This window comes from Delphinapterus leucas, chromosome 15 (assembly GCF_059928025.1).
Source record: "Delphinapterus leucas isolate spDelLeu-1000000601 "Yukka" chromosome 15, BTC_Dleu_Yukka2, whole genome shotgun sequence".
NCBI lineage: Eukaryota > Metazoa > Chordata > Mammalia > Artiodactyla > Monodontidae > Delphinapterus > Delphinapterus leucas.
In genome coordinates this window covers 66,493,178-66,506,997 of record NC_143143.1, presented here as the reverse complement: position 1 = coordinate 66,506,997, position 13,820 = coordinate 66,493,178, and the positions used below count along the sequence as shown (strand labels likewise).

At 44.7% G+C, this 13,820-nt stretch overlaps 1 protein-coding gene across 1 annotated transcript in view; it reads right to left on the bottom strand.

Moving 5' to 3' along the window:
• The window catches only part of RPN2 (ribophorin II), a gene marked incomplete at its 5' end in the record, with an annotated part of 54,475 nt that overhangs the window by 4,316 nt on the left and 36,339 nt on the right, over nucleotides 1-13,820 (bottom strand). Inside the window, 7 exons of the mRNA XM_089895432.1 lie at nucleotides 492-621; nucleotides 2,180-2,255; nucleotides 4,048-4,143; nucleotides 5,652-5,738; nucleotides 6,999-7,193; nucleotides 9,508-9,622; nucleotides 11,614-11,705. Coding sequence (XP_089751558.1) covers nucleotides 492-621; nucleotides 2,180-2,255; nucleotides 4,048-4,143; nucleotides 5,652-5,738; nucleotides 6,999-7,193; nucleotides 9,508-9,622; nucleotides 11,614-11,705 — 791 coding nt within the window. The remainder of the gene's footprint in view (nucleotides 1-491; nucleotides 622-2,179; nucleotides 2,256-4,047; nucleotides 4,144-5,651; nucleotides 5,739-6,998; nucleotides 7,194-9,507; nucleotides 9,623-11,613; nucleotides 11,706-13,820) is intronic.

Genomic DNA, 13,820 nt, shown 5'->3' with positions numbered 1-13,820 from the left:
GGCCACTGAGCAGTGCTCAGTGTAAAGCCCGACGCGGTTTCTGGGGGGAAGATCATGGACCTCATACTTAGGAGGAAGAGCTCCGGGAGGCTGTGGTGGTTACAGAAGAGTCCTCCTCGGGGGTGCGGAAGGAGGGCAGAAAAGGGTTTTCTGTGGCAGCAGAGGAGAAAACTGTTACACAGCCAGCACGCTAACAACCACCTTCTGCCCCCTGTCCTAACCCATTTTAATCTTCATAAAGCAATTATTTTCTTCTCTTGTTTCAATGTGCCGGGGCATAAACTGTTGTGGTTTTAACGTATTTAAAACTTATCACCAAGGCTCTTTTCTGATTTAAAAGGCTTCTGTATCGGGCTGGATTAAGGTGTCACACTGGCCCCTAAGGACATGAATCATTTTGCCACATACCGCTGTTCAAAGAGCTGGGTGGACAGAGCTGACAACAGTATTTCTAATCCCACTCTGGGTCCCTGGCCCGCCCCCAACCTTACCTCTTGATTGCCTGCTGGGCCAGCATGCGATTGCCAGCCAGAAACGTCACACTGCCCAAGATGGCCAGGTACTTCAGGGTCTGGAACATGTTGAGTTGCGTCCAGTAGACATACATGAGCCCCAGCATAGCTACGAGAACAGGCGTCATGATAGCCAATTAAGTCAAACAGTGACATTGCCCTGGGCAGAGGACAGTTAGAAGCCAGTAACTGCAGATCCTAAGAGGTCTGTATTTATAGACCAGCATGTTTTATTCCCTTTATCTGATGCCAGAAAATAAACAGCTCAATATACTTGCTTCTCAGCCTTGGCTACCAAGAAATCCACAGGTAAAAACCAGATCTCAGCAACTTGGTTCCATATTCCAGCTCGCATCTTTGTTCTTTAACGCAGGTTTTGTTGTTGTTTGTTTTTTAAGTTATGTCATGTTATACTTGGGATTCAGTTGATTTTTTAAATTCTGAATGAAAGCCCACAGGATTAAAGAAATGAATCATTTTTCTTTTCATTAAAAAAATTTTTAGGGCTAATTTGCCACTGTGACTAGGAAGGAAGCAAGGAGGACAGAGGAGGAAGGTTTAGTCAAAAGGGCTCAGGTCTGGGCACTGAGGACCCTGGGTTCTGGCCCAGGCTCTGCCCTTCGCAGCCACTTAATTTCTCTGAGCCTAAATTCTCTCACCCATCAAACAAGGAGCATAATTCCTACCCTGGTCACCCCCATCAGGGTTGTGATGAGAATCAAATGAGGGAATGTACACAAAAAGCACTCTGGCAAAAAAAGTCATGGCTCTAAACAAATTCATATTCAGGTTTTGTTCTCAGACTGACCTGGGAGGGCTATCACTCAAATTCAGTTAACTGGGCTGGAGAGAAAGGCCTTCCTGTCAATTCTGCCCAGAAGGATGACAGATGAACTACAGCAGGGGTTCTTAGCCCTTTCTGAGGTCGTGGACCACTGTCAGAATTTTGATCAAAGTTACAGACTCTCTCTTTCCCCAGGAAAACAGAGATACACATTTGCCTAGAGTTTCAAGGGATTCGTCTGTGGATCCCTACAGAATCAGCACACTATGGACACAAAAAGGGTGACTCCTGAAAGAGTCAAAGAAATCAGAAAAGAATATTAATGTCTCAGTGAAATGCAAGGGTCACCAATTCAATAGCATCGAAAGTTTCTGAAACGCCTGATTTGTGAATTTACTGTCTTGTAACAGTTAGGTCCTAAGTTTTCAATAGAACAATGCAGGACAGCATGTCTGACTGTGGAAGGGACTGTTTTCTACTACAGTCCAGACACAGCTGCTAGCAAATGTGAAGATCAATACGTTGGGGGAAGATAACCTTTGGAAACTGCATTAATGCTGTTCACTCAGGAAGATGGCTCAATGTAAAGATACGATAAGTGAGTAATCTCTGGAAATGAACAGAGTTATTAAATGAGGGTAAAACGGCCTGCCAACGGCAGCCTAGTACAATGAAACCCAATATAATGACAGCTGTTCTAAGTTGATGGGCCAAACAGGTTTATCATCATATTAACTGTCGTAAAAGGCCAGGAGGAAGAGGGAAATGTTATGCTATTAAGTCATTATAGTTAATAGGCTGTGGGTCTACTTAACAGGGCTTTTGCGAGGGCAGGCAAAATGTCAAAGGAGGTTAAATGGAGTTAGCAGCCTGGGGCGCTTACCAGCATGTCCCAGGTGAAAGATAATCGTGCTAGGAGCAAAAGTGAAGTTGGAGACATTGGCACCAATCCGGATCCACTGAACGATGGGGAGAAATAAATTAAAAAGACATTAGAACTTGAAAGGGAGGCAACACATGCCATGCCAATGCTAATCCAATAAACAGCCCTAAGGGCTTAAAAGTTCATGCGTACCTGAAGAACAGGGAATTTTTCCAAGTGACAACCACCCTACTATATAAGTCCTCAGAAAAAACTGTTCTCTTTTTTCTTTAGAAAGGCATTCCAACACCTGCTCTCAAATGCGCTTGGGTAACTCAAACCTGAACATCATTTTTAATGACAGCAAACTTTTCTATTTTAAAACAGGTGAAACCATGAGGCTGAAAGGTCAGAAACTGTATTTGTGATGAAGTAACGGGCACCCCTGCTAATTTCTCTAAGTATTGGTGAGATAAACCCACCAGCAGTTGGGAGGATGCACATGCTCTTGCTGTGGGTTCCATGCTTTTTGAAATTCTGATCACTAAAAAGAACAGGTGCCCATATCCTAAGTCTGGTTTCTGAAAGCTTGTGGCATGCCTTCCAGATTTAGATTGACCAATAATTCTTTTATTAAAATCAATGAATGAATTAGGAACACAAGCAACTTTCCAAAAGTAAGATCTAATGAGTTTTCCATACAGTTCTCAAAATTCTCTGAACTTTGAGGATTTACATCTATGTTTATAATTTTTTAAAAAGAGACAAGGGAGGGCTTCCCTGGTGGCGCAGTGGTTGAGAATCCGCCTGCCGATGCAGGGGACGCGGGTTCGTGCCCCGGTCCGGGAAGATCCCACGTACCGCGGAGCGGCTGGGCCTGTGAGCCACGGCCACTGAGCCTGTGCGTCCGGAGCCTGTGCTCCGCAACGGGAGAGGCCACAACAGTGAGAGGCCCGCGTACCGCAAAAAAAGAATGGATAGATTATTTATGTACTTGTCAACTGATATGACGAGGTTGCCAAGATGTTCTATTGAGTGAAGGCGGCAAGGGGTAGGACAGTATGTTTAGTACAGTGCTCTATGTTTAAAAACCTTGAAAAGGCATCATCTATTAGTGTTGGTCGCCTCTAAGGAGGGGACCTTTTAGGGAGTATAGAAGAAGGACATTTTTACCTCTTATACTTTAATGTACAGTTTGAATTTTTTTTTTTTTTTTTTTTTGCGGTACGCGGGCCTCTCACTGTTGTGGCCTCTCCCGTTGCGGAGCACAGGCTCCGGACGCGCAGGCCCAGTGGCCGTGGCTCATGGGCCTAGCCGCTCCGCGGCATGTGGGATCTTCCCGGACCGGAGCACGAACCCGTGTCCCCTGCATCGGCAGGTGGACTCTCAACCACTGCGCCACCAGGGAAGCCCTATCCATTCTTTTAATGAGCTGCATATTATTCCATTGTATGGATGCACATAATTTATTTAACACTTGCTTTTATGAGGACTTTAGGTTGTTTATAGTTTTATGCTCCAAACAGTGCTGAAATGCGCAGCCTCTATACTCACCTTTTCTATAGCTATTAGCATCCGGTCTTGCTTTTTCCACACTTGACCTCATCTGAACGTTCCTACAGAGCATCCCCGTCTATACACTTTTACCATTTTTAACGGTTACTGGGTACTTTCTCATGCCCCTTGATAATGGATCAGCTTTTCTGGCTGCTCCCCCATAATGGGGAATTTTAGTTATTCTAAAATTTTTTGACCATCGGTTTGGGTCACAGCTGCTGGACCCCTCTGGAGCTGTGCTGAGGCCAGAGCACAAAGCCTCCTTTCGAACAGCTACATCTGCTGAGTCTGGCGCCAGACACACGCTGCCCATGCTAATTACAGCTACTCACCAGAGCAAAGAGCAGGAGCAAGGGCGAGAGGATCAGGGCGGTGAATGTATTGGACACCACCGTGGGGGGCCTCTTCTCTGGCTCGCGGAACAGGTGCTGCCAAAAGAAGACAGGCCAGGAATATTTTAAAATGTGCTCTTCCCAGCAGGGGCTGCCATGTATATGTACTAGGAACCAAACGCCAATGACAGTCAAGAAGAGGAAATGCCTCCCAGAGGCTGAAACTTCCTGGCCGTGAGTGGCCACTTAGCCTTTCGCCTCTTCTCAACAGGGGCTTCTGCTTCCAGAGGCCTGCTTCCAAAGACACTACACCAGTTCACTACTCCTGACCAACTCTCTTTTTCCAAGACATATTGCCGTTTAGAGGTTGGAGAATGCAACCTATCAAGCAGCATTTGCCTAGTATCGAAGATGGTGCCCGGGTATCTGGATGGCTGGGGTGACACACCCAAGGCAGGACTCTGGATTTCATAATGCTTCTGGGTTCCTAGGGTAGCACTATCATATTTTGCTAACCAACTTAAATTAGCTAACTGGCGTATAATAATTTAAAATTTTCTTGCTTGCCAGTGTCCAGCCAACCCAGCTCCATAACAAGGCAGCTCCTCCACCTGAGACTCCTGTTCCCAGCTTTTTAACCTCAGCTCCTCTTTGCTGCCACTGTCATGAAGGGACTTCTAACATTGCCTGTGGCAGTCACTGCTGCCTACTCCACCCTATAAATCAGTCAGCACCCTCTGTCATAATGCTTATACCTTCCACTATTTAACTGCATTTGACATTCTTAAACGATGCTATAGCAACATTAGGAGGATTTTAAAAAAGAAATCCTACTACTCTAGCTTTTGGGCCCTTGTCCTTTTTCTAACAGTGAAATAAGAGTAAGTGATCTGCTTGGAACACTTCAACATTAATTCAAATGGGGATTTCCCTGTTACTGCAGTATGATCATTTCTCACGATTGCAAACAGTCCACCGAGTGGCTCTACCTCAGTTTCTTTAACCAGTGCTCAAACTGTTTAATAATTATTGTTTATTTTGTGAACTGCTTCAGAAACTTTTCAAAGCTTTTCTTTTCTTATCTGTGAACTATTTTGATCCTCATAACAGTCCTATGGGCTGGGCTGGGCAGGGATTGCTAATATTTGTATGCAAGGAAAGTGAGTTCCAGGAGAGAGGAAGGGCTTGCCTAGGGGAGGAAAGCCCTGTTCTCCAGTTGAGCTGTCCACCTGTGGGCCCCTGGTCTGTGCAGGAGCAGGGAGGAACAAAGCCAAACCCATCTGTGCTGTAGTATCAAGCAGTGATCTGAGGGCTAAACCTCCTGCATGTTTAGGAAAAACAGATTCAGGTTCTGATTTTGTCTCCAACTACCTGTTTTCTGGGAGCTGGTCAGTGGGCAGCTTAAGCCTGTTTTTTCAGCACTAGGATGGGGCTGATATTTGCCCTGACTGATCCACAGGATGGCAAAGACCAAACTATAAAACATCATATAAACAGGTTAAAGAAGGGACCACAGCCAGTGTCCAGGGGTCTGCTGCCCTCTCTCACTGTGTCCACTTCACATTTCTCTTCAATGTTTAGTGAAGAACCCTTTTGGGATCTACCTGAATTTCCTGTTTGGGGGTGAAAAGGTTCTTGGACAGGACAGTCGACGGAGCATCTTCTTCAGGGAACCTGATGACCACATCAGCCTAAAAAAATAAATGCAGCCATTAAAGGCACAGGGGCAGAGAAGGAGGCGAAACTCATCAGGACAGTATCTCCTAACTCATGTCCAGGACCATAACTGAAAAAAGCTCCAAGCAGTCCAATCACTTCTGATCCATTAGCCGACAAACTGAGGCAGTAAAAATTTCAAGAACAAAATAAGTATTTGTTGAAAATGCTTTTTAGAGCAAGAGTTCCAATTTTCTACTGGTCTGGTGAGCCCCACAGAGCTGCCTAATACAAAAATCCCAGCTGGTACTCAGGCTGTTACAGCTGCAATCAGAAACTGCTCCATGTCCCTAGGAAGTGTAATTTAGCCTCAGACGCACCCCCCCAAAAAAAAAAAAAAAAGAAATGAAAATGTACTCTCATACAAAAAGCAGCCCAAAGTCCAAGAGAAGAAAAGGAGCTTTGAATACAACATAAGAAAATGCAGCTGCCCCTTTGTCTTGCAAAGGGAGCCAACCACTCAAGGCCTGCAGTTTGGCCTCTGCTACCTTTCCAACCTTACCGCCTACTGCTCTGGACCAGATTCAGGTGCTCCAGCAAAATGGACCCAACTCATATCTCACTGAAAGCACCTCAAGCTTTTCTGGAGGCTGTTCCCCCAGCAATCAATCTATAGTCCCCCAGATACTATTCTGATAAACCCCTGCAATTCTTCCCTAGTTCAAATGCCATGTCTTTCAAGCTTTCTCTTAACACACCAGTCAAAAGTGAGTTACGTAAGTGAAACACACTATGTAAACTATTAATACACCTTGTAGTTGTTGGTTATTAGTTAATTAGCATTTTGCATATCCCACAATTCACTGTCCCACACCATCCTGAATTGGAATTGGATTTCAAATCTTAGGCCCCTCCCTGGCCCACACTGTGAGGCCAAGCCATATCTCAAAGGCTTTATCTCATATCTATGTACCCCCCCCATAGTGCTTTGCTGTATTATGAAAACCTTCTTCTACTACAACTTTTATAGAAATTTGCTAGAACCCATGAGGACAAATCTATGCATCAATCATTCCCTCAATCACTATTTATTAAACCCCTAAGACGTGCCAGGCCATGTGCATGCCCCTAAGACTACTAATGGGGACAGCACACAGCCCCTCACCTCACAATGCGTGCGCCCTGGGTGGCAGGGCGAGGCCAGGGTAGGGAGCCCATGGCCTGGAGAGGAGCTGTCTGTGTCTGACTGCAGCACAGCCACTCTTGCCTGGGTCAAGATACATGGAGGCACATACCACATTCCACAGGATTGGGTTCTTCAAAGTAGCATCTCCGATGATCAGGTAGAGAGTGTAGGTGCCGGACGCAGAGTCAAATTCGAGCTTTCTCTCAGAGGTATCCAGTTCAAACTTGTACACGTTCTTGCTGTCCGGCTCCGCAACAAATACCACCTCCTGGCCAGTCTTCTGGTTATGGAGTCGGACAAATGTCTGGATAGAACAATAACGAAAGCCTTCATCTGATAATTTCAAAACTCCCTCCGGGCCCAACATCAAATCAACAAGGCAGCAGGCTGTCAGTTCTTTCATCGCAGTGGGAGCTCTGGGATCTGCCAGGCCTGCCCGAGAAAGCAGGAGGAGTGGCCGTCCCACCCTGCTTACTAGCTCAGAGATCAGAGATCACTTTTTGCTAGTATAAGAAATTTAACTTAGGGGTCCAGCCAATTCTCAACGACTTGTAGGCCGAATGCCCAGTTTGTTGATGATTTAAGCCCTTTGCTGTTGCTGTAATTTCTTCTTTCTGCCAGCCTTTTGGCCACTTTGCTGCCCAATTAACTTCTTCACCAGAGGGTGAAAAGAAGGGAAATGAGGTGGAACTTTAAGAAGCTCATTTTCAATTTCCTAGTGCCTCCAGCTAAAGATTTAGGAGAGAAGGCTTGGGGATTGATAGCAAGGCAGAGTTCTAATCGAGCAAAGCAGCCCAGTGTCAGAGAGAGCCTAGCTTGAAGACAAACAGGTTTGGTTACACTACTAATTGGCTGAGCAGGTTACTTAACCTCCTTGAGCCTTGATTTCTGCATCTTTAAGATAGAAAGATTAACTTCTACATGTGGTATATCTATGTCAAGAGTCACAATAATGTAGGCAAAGCATTTAGCGTAGGACCCACTATATACTAGCTAGTCAACAAACATTTATCAATGATGGTATGAGTCTAATCACCTTATCCCCCCAATGGCCTAAGAAACTAAGGTTTCTGCAAATTAGAACTGCAGCAAAACTTAATATCCACTCAGCTTTTCTTTCAAGTGTTTCAAAATAAAGAATTCAACAAAGCAGGTAGATCGGTTCCATTTCACAGATCATGAGGCACGGAGTTTAAATGAGTTGCCATGGTCACAGAGCTAGTGCTGGATCCACAGAAAAAACATAAATCTCATTTGTTACTTTACACCTGGGCAACAAAGAACCACCATCTAAGTATTTAGGGAAAGAGGCCCAGAGCTGTGAAGCCTCCTGACTCCAGCAGTCTTGGCCAAGAATGGGATTTAGAAGCCTGGATGCCTGATATTCCTCCTGTCACAGCCAAGCACAGGCAGCAGCCAGGCTCATCTACAAAATGTCATCTCTACCTAGGAGGTCTGTAAGCCAGGGTTTCCAAAACAGAATCTTGGATGAGATGAGGAGTATTCAGTTAAAGTTATACTTCCTCCCTAACTCTTCCTGCCCTAACCCTAATCCCACCAATTTTGTCTTGTAATTACTTCTCTTCATATTCTGTCTTCCCTTGTGCTGTTTCACTGGCAGATGTCATTCTGAGAAGGAGCTGGGAAGTACTAAGGGGCTGAAAAGTTAGTCGTGGCTAAGTGGCCTGACCGAGCTCTCTGGAGCTTGGGTGTGGAGGGAGGAGAAGCAGAGAAGGGCCGGGAAGGCGGTGCTGGCGGCAGCCACTCTTGGCCTGGGCACAAGCACAGTAGCTGCAGCTACAAGAAACAGAAAGCAAAAAGGTTTCCAAGTTGAGTCCACTCACCTCCATGGTCTGTTTTGAAGCTGCCCCTCAGCATGGACACAAGTCCGCTAGCTCTTGCTAAAGTACTGCTACAAAGCACCTAAACCAAGGCCACTAGGTCCCACGTTCTTTCCTATCTTTCCACATTCAAAGTACTTCTCTGAACTTCCCTTTACAATACAACCGTGGATGGGGCAGGGCTCAGAGCAGTTATTCTCAATCAAGTGGGATGACAGAGGCAGGAAAGGAGGTGTCTGAGAGGACAAGGCCCATATCAGACTCTCTGGGGAAAAGATACGGTTTGAAAATCTTTTAAATAATAATTATCATTATGTTATATATGGAAAACAGAAATGAAGCCTATTGGTTTCATAACATGAAGGAGGCACGAGTTAAAAAGTGCTAGTTTTCAGATTCCTACAAAATCTGCTTTGGCCAGAACAAAAGCATACTTTGGGCTCACTTCCTAGGTTTTCCTTTTTTCAAAATTATTTTAATATATGTTTTTTAGTCAGAAAGAAAAAAGCCTCAATTAAGTGCTAATCTTCCTTAAATATGTCTTTTCTATGCCAGCTAATCTCTTTAAAAGAAGAGTGCATTCCAGGTTCAGGGTTACAACCAGTATAAGAGGGGCAGAGTGTCATGTGGGAGAACCCGATGGATTGTCAGGGTTCAGAGTGAAGATCTGAAAGCAGGAATTCGGAATTTTCTCGACTCAGTGTTATATACCACGTCAACAACTATCGTGTACATCAATGTTTCAGGCCAAGAGAACCGTCTGTGCTCTTTCCTGACCTGGTGAGGGGTGAGTTCAGCACCAGTGTTCACATCTACCAGCTGGAAGAATAAAGCAAAGTTCTGGTGGCTGTCTGCGATGAATGTGCCCTTGGCCTTGGCTGGGTAGGTCACCCTGAAAGAGACATTTATAAGGTAAGTTTTCAGAGAGGAGGATCTGCAGATCTCTGAGACAAGAGAGAAGAATACAAACTTCACTTCACTGCCTAATCCTCCCTCTCCCAATTGTAACACTTTTCTGTTGTGGACAGAGTGGAGAATTGTCTGTGGCCTGAGGGCAAATTGGATTGATAAAGCCAGGACTGAGAAAAGCACAGAATAAACTTTCATCAGGGTCTGGGGAAAATGCTATGCGCAGATGCCCCAGGCTTTCACTTCAAGGACCTAAGGATATCAACTCAACCAAGTCAGGCACCAATGGGGCTCACGCGTCCCCGTGCAAGCTCACAGGCGGACTGGAGGGCGCTGGCAAAACCACAAGGTGAAAAAAAAAAAATCACAGGATCGACGTTAGCAGCATATGTGAGCAGGGTCGGGAGACTAGGAGGTAGGAGATGCAAAGGACAGAAGGGTATGTACAGTTTTTTCCTTTTTTTAATGCTGCATTTTTTTTCCTGGACACCATTTCAATTTATTTTTCTGCCTGAAATTGAGCTTTAAAAAGTCATTCTCTCAAAAGGCAGGCTTGATGAGAAAACTGTTCTTTTCACAGCTATCTCCTGGGACTTTAGATTAAGATGGCCAGGGGATAAAAAACAAGCCAAATGATTACAGAGCTCACAAGGGCCACGTTTCATGCTTAGGCTTTATATTTACTTATGAGTAATACCAACTCTTTATCTATGTAGAGTATTAAACTTTGCAAAGCACTCTTACAGACATTATTTCAGTGGATTCTCAACAGTGCTCTCATCTCCACTATAAAAATATCCAAGCCAGAGGCAGAAAGCCTAGCCCTTCCACGTGACTTAAAAGGAATGAATGAATGCTTAGCTTCTAGTCTCTGGCTAATATCCCATCTTCAAAACAGCCTCGAAGGTTCCCCTACTTTCTTTGGCATCTATAGCCACCCCAGTTGAGTAAATCTGGGGTCTGAACTACACCCAGATGTCTAGATGCCCCCTCCCCCCGCACCCAGTGAGGATCTGGGAGAGAGCTGAGAAATGGCTTCATACAATGTTCTGGCCCAACTCTGACCAATTACTAATGGTTACCTAGAAGTCTGTGTTAAAAAACATTCTGAAGTACTTCCCTGGAAGTCCAGTGGTTAAGACTCTGTGCTCCCAATGCAAGGGGCACGGGTTCGATCTCTGGTTGGGGAACTAAGATCCCACACGCCACATGGCGTGGCCAAAAAAAAAAGATTCTGAGTTCAGCAGGAACAAATGCTGTGACTGATCAGTGATGCCCTCCATGGACTTGAGAAAGGGACTCACAGCCCTAGTGCTGGGTATCTGCCATCTCACTTCTAAGGATCTGTGAGACGTACAACTGATTTCAGGCTCACTGTGGGCCAAAGAGAGTTGACGTGAGGCCCCTAAAAGCAAGTTCAAGACTGTGAAGATAAAGAGATGACATCAGAAAATAAGTTAATACACTGCTTCCTCCATTAAGAAAGTCTTGTTTTAGGGAATTCCCCAGTGATCCAGTGGTTAAGACTCTGCACTTTCATTATCAAAGGTAAGGGTTAGATCTCTGGTTGGGGACCTAAGATCCCACAAGCCATGCAATGCGGCCAAAAAAGAAAAGAAAAACCAAAGATAGTCTTGTTTTAAAAAGAACTGTCATCTGAACTAAATAATGTGCTTGGTAACACAGCTGACTGACGCAGACTTACATTCTGAGGTAAGCTCCTTACCTCGTTGTGGACTGTTAATAAACAGTTTGCTCAGGGACTGATCACTGATATAGACAACCCCCAAATTTGTCTGGATGCCAAGCAGCACCCCTGATGCAGTGCCAGAGGAATGACAGCCTCTTTCATCTGGAGTACAAGCTGGGTCACTGCTGACACAGAAATGACATCTGAAGGGGCTCGATGCCTAGGCATGCTCCCTCCCAGCTCAAGCCTGGATTCTCCCTGTGCCCAGGAGGCATCCCACCTACCGCGTGGTTTTGGGTGCAATGCTCTGATCCTTATCCACAGTGGAGAGATCGACATTTGTGATGCCAACTTCAGTGGAAATCTTGACTCTAAGCTAGGGTGAAACACAGAAGAAAATCGCCAAGTCAGCTGGTGAGTATACCAGGAATTAATATACATATCCAAATTTTTCTCTTACTTGTGAGCAAAGGCATGAAAATAATCCTAGGACAGGAGTCTTCAATGATTTTAGTAAAACTGACCCATCCCAGTAGTATTTCTACCTCTTCCATCTTGAGGCCTAAAAGTAACTCCTTGATTCTTATCCCTTCTTCCTTTCTTTGGCCTTGAATGAATGGTATATATTAAAAAAGAAACAAAAAGAAAAAAAGTATGTATCTTCATGTGTACTTTAAAATAAATAAGGGAGAAACTCCTTAAGTAGTAACCTTCAAATAATTTAAATCAACAAGTACTCAATTCTAATGACAGCTAATGTTTATTGAGTGCTTACTATGTGAAAGACACTGGCCTTCTAAAGATTATCTCATTTAATCCTCACCACAACTCTAAGGTAGTGCTATTTCATTTTTTTTTTTTTTTTTTTGCGGTACGCGGTCCCCTCACTGTTGTGGCCTCTCCCGTTGCGGAGCACAGGCTCCGGACGCGCAGGCCCAGCGGCCATGGCTAACGGGCCCAGCCGCTCCGCGGCATGTGGGATCCTCCCGGACTGGGGCACGAACCCATGTCCCCTGCATTGGCAGGCGGACTCTCAACCACTGCGCCACCAGGGAAGCCCGGTAGTGCTATTTCAGATGAGGAAATTAAAGATTAGAGCAATGAAGCCATTCACTCAAGTTCAGATAGCTAGTAAGGCAGAGCCAGGGTTCAGGCTCAGGCATCCTGACTTAGAGTCCACGTTCTTAGGCACCTTCCTGTCCAACTTCCCAGCCAACACTTAAGTTTGTGCCAAGCAGACTATAGGTCTGCCCAGGAAGATTTAAGAAGCTATGGCAGTCATCTCTGCCATCCACCAAGTACTTCTGCTTCTCCTTCTGAACATGTGGCAGAAATGTACTTCCCTGCCCTCCTGGAGTCAGGTATGGCCATGTGACTGGCCCTGGCCAGAAGCGTGTCACTTCCAAGTGGAAGCTTAAGAGTCGGTTTGTGATTCTCTTCTCCTCTGACATGGACATAGATGACCTACAGAGGAGCTTGCTACTTCAGCCTGGGTCCTGGAGTAAGGGCAACGTGAAGCAGAGTCTCCAGCTGACACATTAAAGATACCTTGCATGGGCAAAAAAGGAACTTGTTTTAAGCCACTGAGATTTGGAGTTTGTTACAAGCACAAACCAGTCCATCTTAACTCTTACGTTGCTTAAATTCTATACATTCCCTATAAACATTTTCACAAAGGGGGGCCAGCCAATGCTAGTAAACAAGAAATTTTTAAAAATTAGATTAAAATAAACATAAAATTCCAAAAGAGACAGAAAACATGCTAAAAGTCTACCTCAAGGGAAATTTTTTATTTAAATTTTTTATTTAAAATCTAAGTTTGAATGTGCAAATTATGCAATCCCAAGGCACTTTTAATGTGTAAACATATCTGTGAGACTTCCAAATATTTGATAAGCTTGAATGTAATGCTTAAAGAGATCCTTGCCAAATACACTGGTTTACAATCTAAGTTAGGCATCAAGGAATAGAGATAGAAGGCTGGGCAAATAATTGAAGGAGAGCTTCAGCATTTTTCTGAAGTGCACTATCAAGGTGTGAGAACCTCAAATCAAGGGCAAAGAAGAAAAATTTAAAAGAGATAAAGACAGCTATCAAGTAATTCCTTTTAACCGCCTCCATAATAACTATTTTGTGACAACAACCTCAATTATCAGGTTGAACAGGGGTGTTCTGTTTTGCTTAAAAAAAAAAAAAAACCCTAAATGTAAAAGATTACCGAAGGCTATAAGCATATTATTACCTCCTACTTTTGAATACACAGCTGCCTATTGGCAGAATTATATTTAGCATCATGGCTTGTCACTGAATCTAGGCAACTGGGTGCACTACGGTGGGGGGTGGGGGAGGGAGGGGAACAAATGGCCTTCAAGTTGAATAAACCACCAAGGAGAGAGCTGGTATCCTCCACTTTGGCTCTTGGGCGCTCTGCTGAGCAAACAGCTTCACAACTCATACAGGGCTTGGAACCAGAGCCAACTTTGCTGTTATA